Genomic DNA, 13,931 nt, shown 5'->3' with positions numbered 1-13,931 from the left:
TGGAGAGAGCTGTAGAAAATCCAACCGATGGGAACGGGCGGAAACTAAAGACTGGGGATTAGGGGGAAGCAGGGGGAAATGGGTAGGGCTCGGGCATGCCCAGTGGGGCCCGGGCACTGCACGTGCTCAGAGGAAAAAAATAAATAAAAATAAAATAATCTCTCTGTGCTACTGGAGAGCTTATCCGCAAATTGGGAGCTGTTGGGACAACACCCAATGCTGACTCATCCTGCTTGTCCTAGGTGAATTCAGGATTAGGGCATAAACAATTCAGGTGGAGGGAATTTACAGGTCAAGGTCCTGGAGGGCCACCGTGGGCGCAATGGACCCCTGGTCTGACCCAGCAGAGGCAGCACTTATGTGTGTATACTGTATGCTTGTATTGCAAGACATCGCTTGTAGATCAAGTTAAAATTTAATCAGATGTTTTTCTTGTCTTGCAAACCGAGGTTTTATTGCACTTTGAATTGTCTTCACTTTTCTTTCGGTAAGCAGCAGTGTGACATGGTTAAATCTTGTTTTGTCGTATTTGAGTTTTGCTGCTGTGTTTTGTATCAGCTGGAGTGGTTGGTTGGTTTGTTTTCTTCATTTGAAGTGCCTGAAACTAGTGCGTTGCAGTAGTCTAGCGTAGACAATTTGTCTGCCTGCACTGGTATCCTGAAGCAGTGTTGGAAGAAGTAGGATCTGACCCTCCTTAATCTCTGTGGCGTAAAAGAGGATTTCCGGACTGGATTGTTTCCATGACCTTCGAAACTCAAGCGAGCTGTCTAAAGCGACTCCCAGAACTTTTGAGGCTTTCCCAGCGTTGGAGCGGGTGCCGCTTGGCAGGTCAGTGGTAGATAGAATTAGGGGCGTGCGTGTCGTCTTTAGGCGTCGGAACGGGGCCGTGATCGCCCCAAAAATTGGCGGTCAGAGTCGGTTATGGCTCTACCCCCGCCCCCTCTAATTTTAAATCTTTTGCAGCGTCGCTGCAGAATGAAGACTTCCGGAGCAGGCCTGCGCGGCGGCTTCTGGAAGATTTTTTAAATTACAGCGATCGGGGAAGGTAGGTGGGGGGAAGTCGGGAGCTAGAGAGAGAGATATCATGCCACAGGATTCTGCTGAGGCTAAGGTGGAGCCTTTGACCCCCCCCCCCCCACTCCACTGCCTATGGCATCATCCTCAACCATAGTGGTTGTTTTTTTTCAGCGTTTAGTTCGAGGTGGTGTCTTGATGACCGTTCTTGCACTTTAGTTAACGCTCTGGGCTGTATGGTAGCAGTGTTTGCTTGGTTCAGATCTGCAGGAATTGATCTGGAAAATGGCTGCACGTGGAAAGAGCCATTCTCCAGGTCTGAGAGTGATCAAATCTTTATTTTATTTCTTTCTTTTTTTGCCGTCCTCCAGTAGCACAGAACGGTTTACAAGCAAACATTCACAGTGGAATATATTTCAAGTTTCAAGTTTCAAGTTTATTAATTGATTTGTTCAATCGCTTAATCTGATTTGGACAGTACAAAGATTATACAGCAATTTAAGTAGAGGTTCAGGATGGACTATACAGCAATTTAAGTAGAGGTTCAGGATGGACTATACAGTAATTTAAGTAGAGGTTCAGGATGGACTATACAGTAATTTAAGTAGAGGTTCAGGATGGACTATACAGCAATTTAAGTAGAGGTTCAGGATGGACTATACAGCAATTTAAGTAGAGGTTCAGGATGGGACTATACAGTAATTTAAGTAGAGGTTCAGGATGGACTATACAGTAATTTAAGTAGAGGTTCAGGATGGACTATACAGCAATTTAAGTAGAGGTTCAGGATGGACTATACAGTAATTTAAGTAGAGGTTCAGGATGGACTATACAGTAATTTAAGTAGAGGTTCAGGATGGACTATACAGCAATTTAAGTAGAGGTTCAGGATGGACTATACAGCAATTTAAGTAGAGGTTCAGGATGGACTATACAGTAATTTAAGTAGAGGTTCAGGATGGACTATACAGTAATTTAAGTAGAGGTTCAGGATGGACTATACAGTAATTTAAGTAGAGGTTCAGGATGGACTATACAGCAATTTAAGTAGAGGTTCAGGATGGACTATACAGCAATTTAAGTAGAGGTTCAGGATGGACTATACAGTAATTTAAGTAGAGGTTCAGGATGGACTATACAGCAATTTAAGTAGAGGTTCAGGATGGACTATACAGTAATTTAAGTAGAGGTTCAGGATGGACTATACAGCAATTTAAGTAGAGGTTCAGGATGGACTATACAGCAATTTAAGTAGAGGTTCAGGATGGACTATACAGCAATTTAAGTAGAGGTTCAGGATGGAGGAGGAAGGGGGAGTTTTAAGGGGTAGATCACAGTTGTAATTTTAGTTGAAGAGGAGGGTTTTTACCGCTTTCCGGAAGGTCATATAGCATGGACATAAAGATAATATATAGTACTTAAGCATTTTCCCCTGTCAGTCAAAGTGGGCTCACAATCTATCTAATGTACCTGGGGCAACGGGGGGGGGATTAAGTGACTTGCCCAGGGTCACAAGGAGCAGCGTGGGGTTTGAACCACTGCGCCACACTCTCCCCTGGTGAGATAGGAAATCCTTGTGGTCCACATGGTGAAGACCAGTAGGGAAAAGTGTGGTTAAAGCCACAGCCTCAGCAGCCTGAGGTTGTGGGTTCAAACCCACGCTGTTCCTTCTGACCCTGGACTAGTCACTTAATCCCCCCGTTGCTCCGGGTACATTAGATAGATTGTGAACCCGCTGGGACAGACAGGAAAACATGCTTAAGTACCTGAATAAATTAATGTAAACCATTTTGCGCTCCCCTGAGAGAACAGTATAGAAAATTGAATGAATAAATATTTGAATACTCTGTAGTGTCTTTTTGTCAAAAAAGTCCTGTAATATCGACTGATCTACTTTCTAGTTGATTGTCTGCACTGTTTCCAAATCACTTAAATATATTCTCGATCTTGTTCGCAAAGTATAAAGCTAATGAGTTAGGTCTAGGGCAGGCGTAGGCAATTCCGGTCCTCGAGAGCCGGTGCCAGGTCAGGTTTTCAGTTGTACGAGACGGATTTGCATGCACTGCCTCCTTGAGATTGCAAATCTATCTCATGCATATTCATTGTGGATATCCTGAAAACCTGGCCTGACTCCGGCTCTCGAGGACCGGAATTGCCTACCCCTGGTCTGGGGGAGTCTAGGGCGGGGGTGTCAAAGTCCCTCCTTGAGGGCCGCAATCCAGTGGGGTTTTCAGGATTTCCCCAATGAATATGCATTGAAAGCAGTGCATGCAAATAAATCTCATGCAGATTCATTGGGGAAATCCTGAAAACCCGACTGGAATACGGCTCTCGAGGACCGGAATTGCCTACCCCTGGTCTGGGGGAGTCTAGGGCGGGGGTGTCAAAGTCCCTCCTTGAGGGCCGCAATCCAGTCGGATGTTCAGGATATCCACAATGAATATGTATGAGATGGATTTGCATGCACTGCCTCCTTGAGATTGCAAATCTATCTCATGCATATTTATTGTGGATATCCTGAAAACCTGACCTGGTTCCGGCTCTCGAGGACCGGAGTTCCCTACCCCTGCTGTATATAATAGGTAAACCGCTTTGATTGTATCCACAGAAAGGTGTTATATCAAATCCCAGCCCCTTTCCCTTCAGAAGACTGATAAGGGGAAAAGTGTAGTTACTTACCTGTAACGTAGGTTCTCCGTGGACAGCAGGATAGTCCATATGTGGCTGACTCATCCTGCTTGTCCTAGGAGAAACAGTGTGAATAAAGGAAGCATGATTTAATGATGCTGGAGGCAACGGACCAACCAAGCTACAACTTTGCAAAGGGGCCAGAGGTTTGGTCCTTGTCTTTCTGGTTTTGGTAGCTGTTTGAACCCTTAAAGGGCGGAGGCGTGGGGGTGGGAGCGTAAAACCTGGACTGGCTCAACCTGAAATTGGAATCAACCAGCCAGCCTCTGATGATCCTTTGGTACTCTCATTCCAGCTTGCTGCCTCTCTCTCTTATGATATATGTTGACCGAGCTTTTGGAGGTCCTTTTTCAGGATCGGAGTGCATTCTGGGTCCAGTTATTGGGGTAAGCGGCAGCTCCAGCCTGAAAGGGGATGATGAGAATCGATTGGGTTTTTGGAAGTTGTCACGCTTGTCCTTTTGCATTCCCTGTTTTGGGAGTGGGGTGCCTTAGCGGTGAAGAGATTTAGGTGTGTCTCTCGCTGTTTATGGGTAAACACGCTTCCTTCTTGTTAGGTTTGGAAAACATTATTATCTCGGCCTGGTCGTCCGTCCTGGCTACCCTTCTCTTTCTGTGTATGTGTTTTTTAAAGCTCTTCTTCTGTTTTGAAGCTGAGGCTCTTTCATGCTTCTGTTTCTGTACTTGACAGGTAAAAGTTCTTCCTTGCTTTACACAGAATACTGCACAGCACAAATAGGTCAAGAAGCTCAGGATGTGTTCCTTTGTGCTGCTCTGAAGCAAATTGAAGAATTTGGTGTTGGGTGGGAGATTGAATGACTTAGCCAGAGTCTTGTTCAGTGTTTGAAACAGGTCTCGAACATGAGTCCCGTTTCATGAAACCATCAAACTTCACCACCACCGATGTATCCCTCCCCCTCTTCAGATTCAATTTCCCTCGGGTTAGAGGCAAATCCCGTCTTTCGTTTTGTCTGTTGTAAGAGGAACCCTTTTGTCGAGGAGCTCCAACTGGGATCAGTGGCCGTCTCTCGCTGTGGGTTGACGATTGCACGCTGGCCTGGTCACAGAGGCTGGTGGGCTTTTCCTCCTCCTTTAGCTTGAAGGGTCTGAGATGGGGGCTCTGTTAAATGACTCCACTTGTGTGAAAGGAAGGGCCGGAGGTGGGGGCATGGTACTGCTCCGACTTTTCCACACGGAGAGACTGCGCTTCCTAATTCTGTCTCGGAGTACGGTCCCTCCAACCTTTTCTGTTTTCTTTCCGGGGTCTCCGAAGACTGTGTTTGCTTTTTATGGGATTCTTCTGAAAATTGTGCGGGGAAGATTGTTGGACTGGGCAGGGGCCTATGTACACTCTTATTGGTGGATCGCCTAGTGAAGGGGACTGAAGTGGCCATTCGTGCCCAGGAGAATTACAAATAGATCAAACCTCTGTAAATACCATCTAGTCTAGAGAATGACAAGGGGGCAAATTTTTCTCCGTCCCTGTGGGAACTCATTTTCCTCTCCCAGTGAGTTCTTTCCTGTCCCTGCCCCATTCCTGCAAGCTCCGTCCTCAACTGCGCAAGCCTCAAACACTTTAAAATCCTAAGTGTTCGAGGCTTCTTCGGTTAAGGCAGCGTTTACAGGAAGGGGACGGGGACATATTTGTCCCCGTGTCATTCTCTAATCTAGTCTACACGTATGCTTATCTGCCGACTCCAGGGGCCAGATTCAGGAAATGGCACTCCAGAATTAGATGCTGGGAAAAATCCATGTTAAAAGCAACTATTCTGTAAAGGGTGCTCTGGGTTTAGCGCTTGGTATGGCTTCTCATATCCCGCTTTGGGCATGAGGCTTTACGTGCCCTTGTGTTTGCAAATGGGCGTACGCACATCCTTGTCTGGTTCCCCAGGAAAATGACAGCAGGGCGGCTAAAGACCTAACCTGTGGAGAACAGAAATTCAAAAGGGGGGGGTGGGGAGCCCATAACTTAACAGAATGCTATAGGGCAGGGGTAGGGAACTCCGGTCCTCGAGAGCCGTATTCCAGTCGGGTTTTCAGGATTTCCCCAATGAATATGCATTGCGGAAATCCTGAAAACCCGATTAGAATACGGCTCTCGAGGACCGGAGTTCCCTACCCCTGCACTAAGGGAACATGGAAGAACTCTAGTATGCAAATGGGTGTACATGGGCACCTTATAGAATTCTATAGGTTACACACATAGGCATGCTCAGTTACTCTAGGTTAGGGGTAGGGAACTCCGGTCCGCGAGAGCCGTATTCCAGTTGGGTTTTCAGGATTTCCCCAATGAATATGCATTGAAGCAGTGCATGCAAATAGATCTCATGCATATTCATTGCGGAAATCCTGAAAACCCGACTGGAATACGGCTCTCGAGGACCAGAGTTCCCTACCCCTGCTCTAAGGGAATATGGAAGAACTCTAGTATGCAAATGGGTGTACATGGGCACCTTATAGAATTCTATAGGTTACATACATAGGCATGCTCAGTTACTCTAGGTTAGGGGTAGGGAACTCTGGTCCGCGAGAGCCGTATTCCAGTTGGGTTTTCAGGATTTCCCCAATGAATATGCATTGAAGCAGTGCATGCAAATAGATCTCATGCATATTCATTGCGGAAATCCTGAAAACCCGACTGGAATACGGCTCTCGAGGACCGGAGTTCCCTACTCCTGCTCTAAGGGAATATGGAAGAACTCTAGTATGCAAATGGGTGTACATGGGCACCTTATAGAATTCTATAGGTTACACACATAGGCATGCTCAGTTACTCTAGGTTAGGGGTAGGGAACTCTGGTCCTCGAGAGCCGTATTCCAGTCGGGTTTTCACGATTTCCCCAATGAATATGCATTGAAAGCAGTGCATGCAAATAGATCTCATGCAGATTAATTGGGGAAATCCTGAAAACCCAACTGGAATATGGCTCTCGAGGACCGGAGTTCCCTACCCCTGCTCTAAGGGAATATGGAAGAACTCTAGTATGCAAATGGGTGTACATGGGCACCTTATAGAATTCTATAGGTTACATACATAGGCATGCTCAGTTACTCTAGGTTAGGGGTAGGGAACTCCGGTCCGCGAGAGCCGTATTCCAGTTGGGTTTTCAGGATTTCCCCAATGAATATGCATTGAAGCAGTGCATGCAAATAGATCTCATGCATATTCATTGCGGAAATCCTGAAAACCCGACTGGAATACGGCTCTCGAGGACCAGAGTTCCCTACCCCTGCTTTAGGCTATGTGTGTCTCTGCCACGCTATTAAAAGCACCTGCATCTAATGTGTAAACCGCTTTGATTGTACCACATTTAAATGTTTAGGCTCTGGCACTATGGCTGGCGTATTGCCCCTCTATGTATCTGCGCCCAAATGTCTAGAGGATATGCTTGCTGGGCCTTGTCCCCAGAATGCCCCCTCCCTCTTGTGCCTAGTTTTGTACATCTGGTTCCCCTGAAAGTGAAATTCGGGTGGCAAGTTAGACGTCTTGGTGCCGTTAGGAAATTGATTTCTCTCCTTCCTCCACGGCTGCCTCTCTCTCCGTGGTTTTGCGGGTTTTTTTCCCCCTCTAGTTCTTTTGTTTTCAGTTTTTCCTGCTTTACATCCGTCCTGGGGGTACCCTCGTGCCAGCTGCTGCTGCTTCCAGCACGATGTTTCATGCCACGGTGGAGGTCGCGGGCCAGGCATGGTGATAAATCGCTGGAGATTCAGGCTGTGGAGCTCTTGGGGAAGTGTGTAGGGGGTGGGGGGAGGTTTCGTGATAGCAGCTGCTTGGTCTGGATTTAGTGTCTGCTTCCAGAAGTCTCCAGAGAGGCAGCTTCCCTTATGTTCTGCATGGTGTATGGTTTCTCTCCTCTGCCACCATCTACTCCCCCCCCCCCCCACCTCACCTCATAGAGGGGTTCCTGAGAAACTTCAAGGTCCCTCTCTTCATATCTTTTCACCTGGTTCTCATCAGGGAACCATCTCGATGTGCACTTTCCCAGACTCCTCCACTGCTCTTTCAGCAGTAGCTTTTAAAGCCTCTCGTTGGCCTCTGTGTCCATACAGGGCTTGGGGATAGCTTTCCGCTCAGACGAGGTTCATGCGTGTAACAAGACCTGTCCCGTCCTTCACTGATTAGGAGCTGCACTTGACCCGAGCCATTAGCAGATGACTGCTGGTCCCGGGAGAGAGTGGGGTGCAGCTGGCAAACATCTCTCCCTGTTCTGCCACTTGCATCTCTATGGATCACATTGGGATATGAAGTTTAACTGAAGAGAGACTTGAGGGGTGGGGGGGAAGGTTACACACAGAGAATGAATACATGAACAGCTGAAGAGAGAGAGAGACCGCAAGAGGCATTATCAGCACCCCACAAAAGCCAAAGGATGAATACCATGTGGACAGCTGAAGAGAGAGATCTAGATGGAAATGGCGGTGCTCTGAGACACTCCCTGGTGTAAGGGGAAGAGACAGAGCTTGACAGGGGACTGAGTGTTGGATTAGACATCAGTGTTCAGGTCCTTGTTATTGCGGCCTTCCTCTCAGAGGCTGATCGCCCCAGGTGGTAAATTCCAGAAGAGGCAATGGCCTGGGATGATCCAGTGGCCTACAGCAATTCTGAAAGCAAAAGGGGTCAGTTATTGGAGACTCTCAGTAACTAGAAAGGGCCCCCCCCCCCCCAATGGGTAGAGAATTCTTTCCCCGAAAGGAGATTCGCTAGGCTGTGACCCTCTGCGGTGGAGCTCCTTCTGACGCACTTCCACGACACCTTTCTGTTGAGGATACTATTGTAATAAGGACAGTCGTGTCTTGGGCCCCATCGACTCGTGTTCCGAGTTCCAGCGGTTTGATGAGCATCAAGTTTTTGTCCCTGCAAGCTCCGTCCTCATCTGCACGAGCCTCAAAACATTTTAAAATCCTAAGTGTCCGAGGCTTGTGCGGTGAAGGCAGAGCTTACGGGAATGGGGCAGGGACAAATTGGTCCCTGTGTCATGAGCTTCACTGCTTGCTTAGCCGACAGGAAGATGTGGGAGTGTTTTGCTAGGGCCGTACCTGCTTATCCCACCAGAACTCTGCAAATATCCTGTTGCATTTTGTTGTGTGGCTTTGATTGATTTGGGATTTATTAACCACCTTTATGAAGAGGCTAAACGCATCAACTCAACGTAAAACGTACAATTTTGTTCACAGCCGTAAAAAGACCAAATACAAACATAAATACAATGAATGAAACAAGCTCAAAATCAGCCCGTTGAAACGTATTTCATTTGTTTATTTTTGGCAAATAATTCCCTAGGATGTGGTTGGTTTGCATATTACCATCAGTAGCCAGAGGTACGAGAGGGAGAGTGTGACAGTACCAGAGCGATCCGGGACTTCTCTGCTCTGCGGTCATAAGTGTCCCATTACCACCCTAAGGATTGTAACATCCCTCACCCCACTTTACAGCTGCTAAACATCCCAGTCACAGACTCCCTATGGCCACAGCAGACCATTCTGTGTAAAATTCAGCAACAAGAAACTTTGCAGGGCCGTGCAAGAAAGAAATCTGTCCTAGGCCAGCTTGAATCATTTGTGTCTGCAATCAGTTGCCTCCACTGGGTCAGACCAGAGGTCCATCTTGCCCAGCGGTCCGCTGCTCCCGCGGTGGCCCATCAGGTCCGCGACCTGTGAAGTGGTTTCTGACCACTTCTATAACCTACCTCAAGCTCTATCTGTACCCCTCTATCCCCTTACCAAGTTTTCTAGTTGTTTTTATTTTTTTTTTTTTAAAACAACAACCATTATAACCTCCCTATTTGTTTTTCCCTTTTATGTTTCTTCTTCTCTTCTATCAAAAATTGTAACTATTCCCCCTCTTAACCACACATGTCTTGTATGTTTTACCCACAAAATTATTTTTAACTTATGTTTACACTCAGTTTTTAAGTGTGTTAAATTTTAACTAACAACAAATTTGTTTTTATGTCACCATTAATATTGTGCTTGTTTCATTTATTAATATATGTTAATATTATTGTACATCGCCTAGCAATTTAAATAGGCGATTCATCAAGAATAAATAAACTTGAACTTGAAACTTATCCTCCAGGAACCTATCCAAACCTTCCTTGAACCCCTGTACAGAGTTCTGGCCTATCACAACCTCCGGGAGCGCGTTCCATGTGTCCACCACCCTATGGGTAAAAAAGAACTTCCTAGCATTAGTTCTAAACCTGTCCCCTTTCAATTTCTCCAAGTGACCCCTAGTGCTTGTGGCTCCCCACAGTTTGAAGAATCTGTCCTTATTCACTTTCTCTATGCCCTTTAGGATTTTGAAGGTTTCTATCATGTCCCCTCTAAGTCTCCTCTTCTCCAGGGAGAACAGCCCCAGCATTTTTAACCTGTCAGCGTATGAAAAATTTTCCATACCTCTTATCAGTTTAGGCTTTGAGAAGAACACAGCCTGCGCTTCCCATGCCATTTACTCTGTGCAGGATTTCTGTTCTAAAAGTGATCTTTAGATATGTAACGGAGGGAGGTAGAACAGAGAAACGTGGGACACAGATGGGTGTCGCGTTTCTACACCATGCCTTGTATTCCACTAGAGGAGATTTTTGTTTGCAGGATCCCGGGGCTTTATCGTCTCACACAATAGATGTGCTGTGTCCTTGGCACTGCCTGAGATGGGCTGGTGCTGGTCTCCGCTCTGCAGAGGGAGGGTGCCACTCTGTACCCGGTTCCTCTTGCAAAAAAAACTATGCTAACTGGGAATGTGGTGTGTTGGCATGCATTATGCTTAGGCCAACTAACAAGATGAGGATGGGATGTGAGACGAGAGGGCCTCGTGTGTAATGGCAACCGGTATCTCCCGTACGGCTCCCACTGGGGGAAGTCAGGAAGCTGCGTATGCTGTCCAGTCCCTGTGTAGTGCAATGATGTGACGAGCAGAATCCTGAGGATAGTGTTTTAGGAGCTGGCGCACTGGATCCTTTCACTTTGGTACTTAGGGTTTCAGAGAGATGTCTCGGTATTGCTTGGTCCTCTAGAAATTGTTTCCTTGCCTGTCATTCTGAACCCCACAGGTGAAAGGACAGTGGCCTGGGGTGTTGGCTGGCTCATGCCAGACCCTGCAGTGTTTCGTGCACCTGTCTCTTCCCCAAAGAGCTTGTAAGAACATAAAAATAACCAATGGTCCATCAAGCCGAGTAGCCCATTCTCATGGTGGCCAACCCAGGTCACTAGTACCTGGCAAAAAAACCAAAGAATAGCAACATTCCATGCTATCGATCCAGGGCAAGCAGTGGCTTCCCCCGTGTCTTTCTAAATAACAGACTATGGACTTTTCCTCCAGGAATTTGTCCAAACCTCTCTTAAAACCAGACTATGGACTTTTCCTCCAGGAACTTGTCCAAAACCTCTCTTAAAACCAGCTACGCTATCTGCTTTTACCACAACCTCTGTTGTGTCTGTATTTGAGTGCATGGCTGGCTCAATGAGTAGGTGGGTTAGTGATGGGGCTGGGTTCCGCAGAGTAACCTCTCATCCAGATTTAGTCTTACAGTGGATAAAAGGACCCGATATGAGAAATGTAGCCTTGGACAGTGAAACTGCCCATTGGATACAGAGTGGATGGATGGTTTTCCCAGGAGCAGGAGATGCTTGTGACAGACTGGAGAAGACTGGGAGGAGGGTGGGGGGAAGCAGAATACCATTCCTCCACAGAGAAAACATTTCACAGGAGTTAAGACTAGAGAATAACATGGTGACAAAATTCATCACCGTCCCCGTCCCCGCGGGAAATAATCCCATGTCATTCTGTAGTGTCTGTTTCAACCTCAGTCTTCTACACCAGCATTCTTCAAAGCAAAGCTTGCGGGTCAGTGGTTGTGGCCATTCATACTCTGATTCTTATGGGAGCCAAGGATAATGAAGCCATTGTGACATCACTGATGTGATTGGCTCTTAGGCATTGGTGGAATGAGGCATTATGACATCACAATATCTGCTCTGGGTACCAGAGACTGTCATTCTGTAGTGTCTGTTTCAACCTCGGTCCTTCTACACCAGCATTCTTCAAAGCAAAGCTTGCGGGTCAGTGGTTGTGGCCATTCATACTCTGATTCTTATGTGAGCCAAGGATAATGAAGCCATTGTGACATCACTGATGAGGTTGGCTCTTAGGCACTGGTGGAATGAGGCATTATGACATCACAATATCTGCTCTGGATACCAGAGACTGTCATTCTGTAGTGTCTGTTTCAACCTTAGTCCTTCTACACCAGCACTCTTCAAAGCAAAGCTTGAGGGTCAGTGGTTGTGGCCATTCATACTCTGATTCTTCCCTCTCTCCTTAAAGAATGACATGAAGATGGTTTCCCGCGGTTATCCGTGGGGACGGGAACGGTGATGAATTTTGTCACTGTGTCATTCTCTACCATGCTACCGCTGTACTAGTCAGTCTGTATCTCTCAAAGATCCCCCAGCACTTAGCCCAACCTTCCCCTCTCCCCTTAAGGTAAGCCTAGCGTAGCTGAATTTGGGAGCTGGAGTGGCTCGAACTGCTACAATCAGGGGGTCTCGAGCCTGTCCCTGGAGTTTCCCCCCCCCCCCGTGCTGACTTCTGACAGCCTTGTTTTTTCTCTCTCCCCCCCCCACCCCTTGTCTCAGGACTGTTGCAGCTGAAGTAAGGAAGCAAGTATCCCGGGAGTATGGAGGCTCGCCCCAGCTATCCAAGAAACGGGGTGTTTGCCAGCTGGTGAGTGAGGGCGCTGCACCCCGAAATTCTGCTTCCCATCGTGTTTTGGCTATCCTGAAAACCTGACTGGCTAGATGCGCCCTGAGGACTGGATTGAGATGAGGGAGTATAAATGAAAACTTAATACTGAGAAAAACAAAAATTTTTTATGCCTCCCCATCTAATAAAATGATAGAAAAATAACTGATTTGTAGATGGATAACTACACTGTCGATCTGGAAATTAAAATTTTGGGTGTTTACCTGGAGAAGAAGTTAACTATGAAACCATTTACTAATGCCTTGGTTAAGAAATCTTTCTTTACTCTTTGGAAGTTACATACGATTACCGTATTTTCACGCATATAACGCGCACACGTGGATAACGCGCACACGGGTATAGCACGCGGGAACAAGGCATTTATGTAAGAAAATTTTGTTATAGCGTGCACAAGCGTATACCGGGCATTCTCCCACCAACCCAATTGGACTGCAATTTGAGTTTGACCGCGTGAATAGGGGCGTTTACATTCATAAAGTCGGCCCACCGATCAAACCAATAGAAGGATCAACAAAGACCCGGGATGAATAAAAGACTCCATATTACAATTATTCCCTACATCTTTTACCTATAGCTGACGGGTCTTTCTATTCATCCCGTGTCTTTAATTCCTCCATTGAGAACGAAGATGTGATTTGTGTTTTTGTTGATGAATTCATACTCCACAACTGGAGAGCTCTTACGTATACATATTCTTTGTTCCAACATGGCGTCGAGGGGTCCTGGAAGCGCCCTTAGCTCCACCTACGGGGACTTGGAAGGGCCAAAATGACCCATACGGCAGGGACTTTTCTTACTGCTATGGTCCTCTACAGTTAAATATATATTGGCAGATTCTTTATACACAAAGCTTTATTTTGTTTTTATGTATTTGAAATGCTCCCTGTATTTTTCAAAATACTCAATAAAAATTATTGAACTAAAAAAAAAGAAGATGCTCCGTCGTGTGAAATATTTTCAGATTATTGTGCAGACAGTGGTAATAACGGTTTTAGATTATTGCATTTACATCTTAGTCACCCTCAAACTAACTCCATGGCACCAGGAGATGGTGGTCTACTCTTGGGGTTTATTTGTCCCACAGAACAAAGGAAGAGAGAATAGAACATCAAGAGCAGATTGAACTCCTATAGGGATGTGGTTATATTCCGTTCCTGGGTTGTAGGGCTAGGAAGTAGGATAGCGGATGCTGAAGTCTTTACACGTACCCACGGTCTCTGCAGGTACCACTTTCGGAAGTGGTGGAGCCGATGGACGTTGAGGATTACCTAGAGACCCATCCACCAGCTGCCGAACCAGGACCCCTGCGGGAAGTGATGGAGTTCCCCGCTGATGACATTGTGGTGACGCATGAGCCGAGGGAGAGCCGCACCCTGGAGCCGGGGATCCCTGAGGAAGGGTAAGGAAGGGGCCGGAAAGTGACTGTTCCCTCTAAGCTGAGCAGGTGTCCTCCAGCTGCATTGCTACCA

The 13,931-nt window shown here is 46.7% G+C and overlaps 1 protein-coding gene across 9 annotated transcripts in view; it reads left to right on the top strand.

The window, feature by feature from the left end:
* The window catches only part of DOCK6 (dedicator of cytokinesis 6), a 102,034-nt gene that overhangs the window by 6,411 nt on the left and 81,692 nt on the right, over positions 1-13,931 (top strand). For 8 of the 9 annotated variants that reach the window (XM_033923553.1, XM_033923554.1, XM_033923559.1 and 5 more), the window contains exons 2-3: positions 12,336-12,423; positions 13,686-13,861. In XM_033923553.1, the coding sequence (XP_033779444.1) occupies positions 12,336-12,423; positions 13,686-13,861 (264 nt within the window). Of the gene's footprint in view, positions 1-12,335; positions 12,424-13,685; positions 13,862-13,931 lie in introns of those variants that run through there. The other variant, XM_033923558.1, reaches the window with a different exon arrangement.

This window comes from Geotrypetes seraphini, chromosome 16 (genome assembly GCF_902459505.1).
Source record: "Geotrypetes seraphini chromosome 16, aGeoSer1.1, whole genome shotgun sequence".
Taxonomy (NCBI): Eukaryota; Metazoa; Chordata; class Amphibia; order Gymnophiona; family Dermophiidae; genus Geotrypetes; species Geotrypetes seraphini.
The sequence above is the reverse complement of the archived record's forward strand: the minus strand, read 5'-3'. Positions and strand labels throughout refer to the sequence as shown.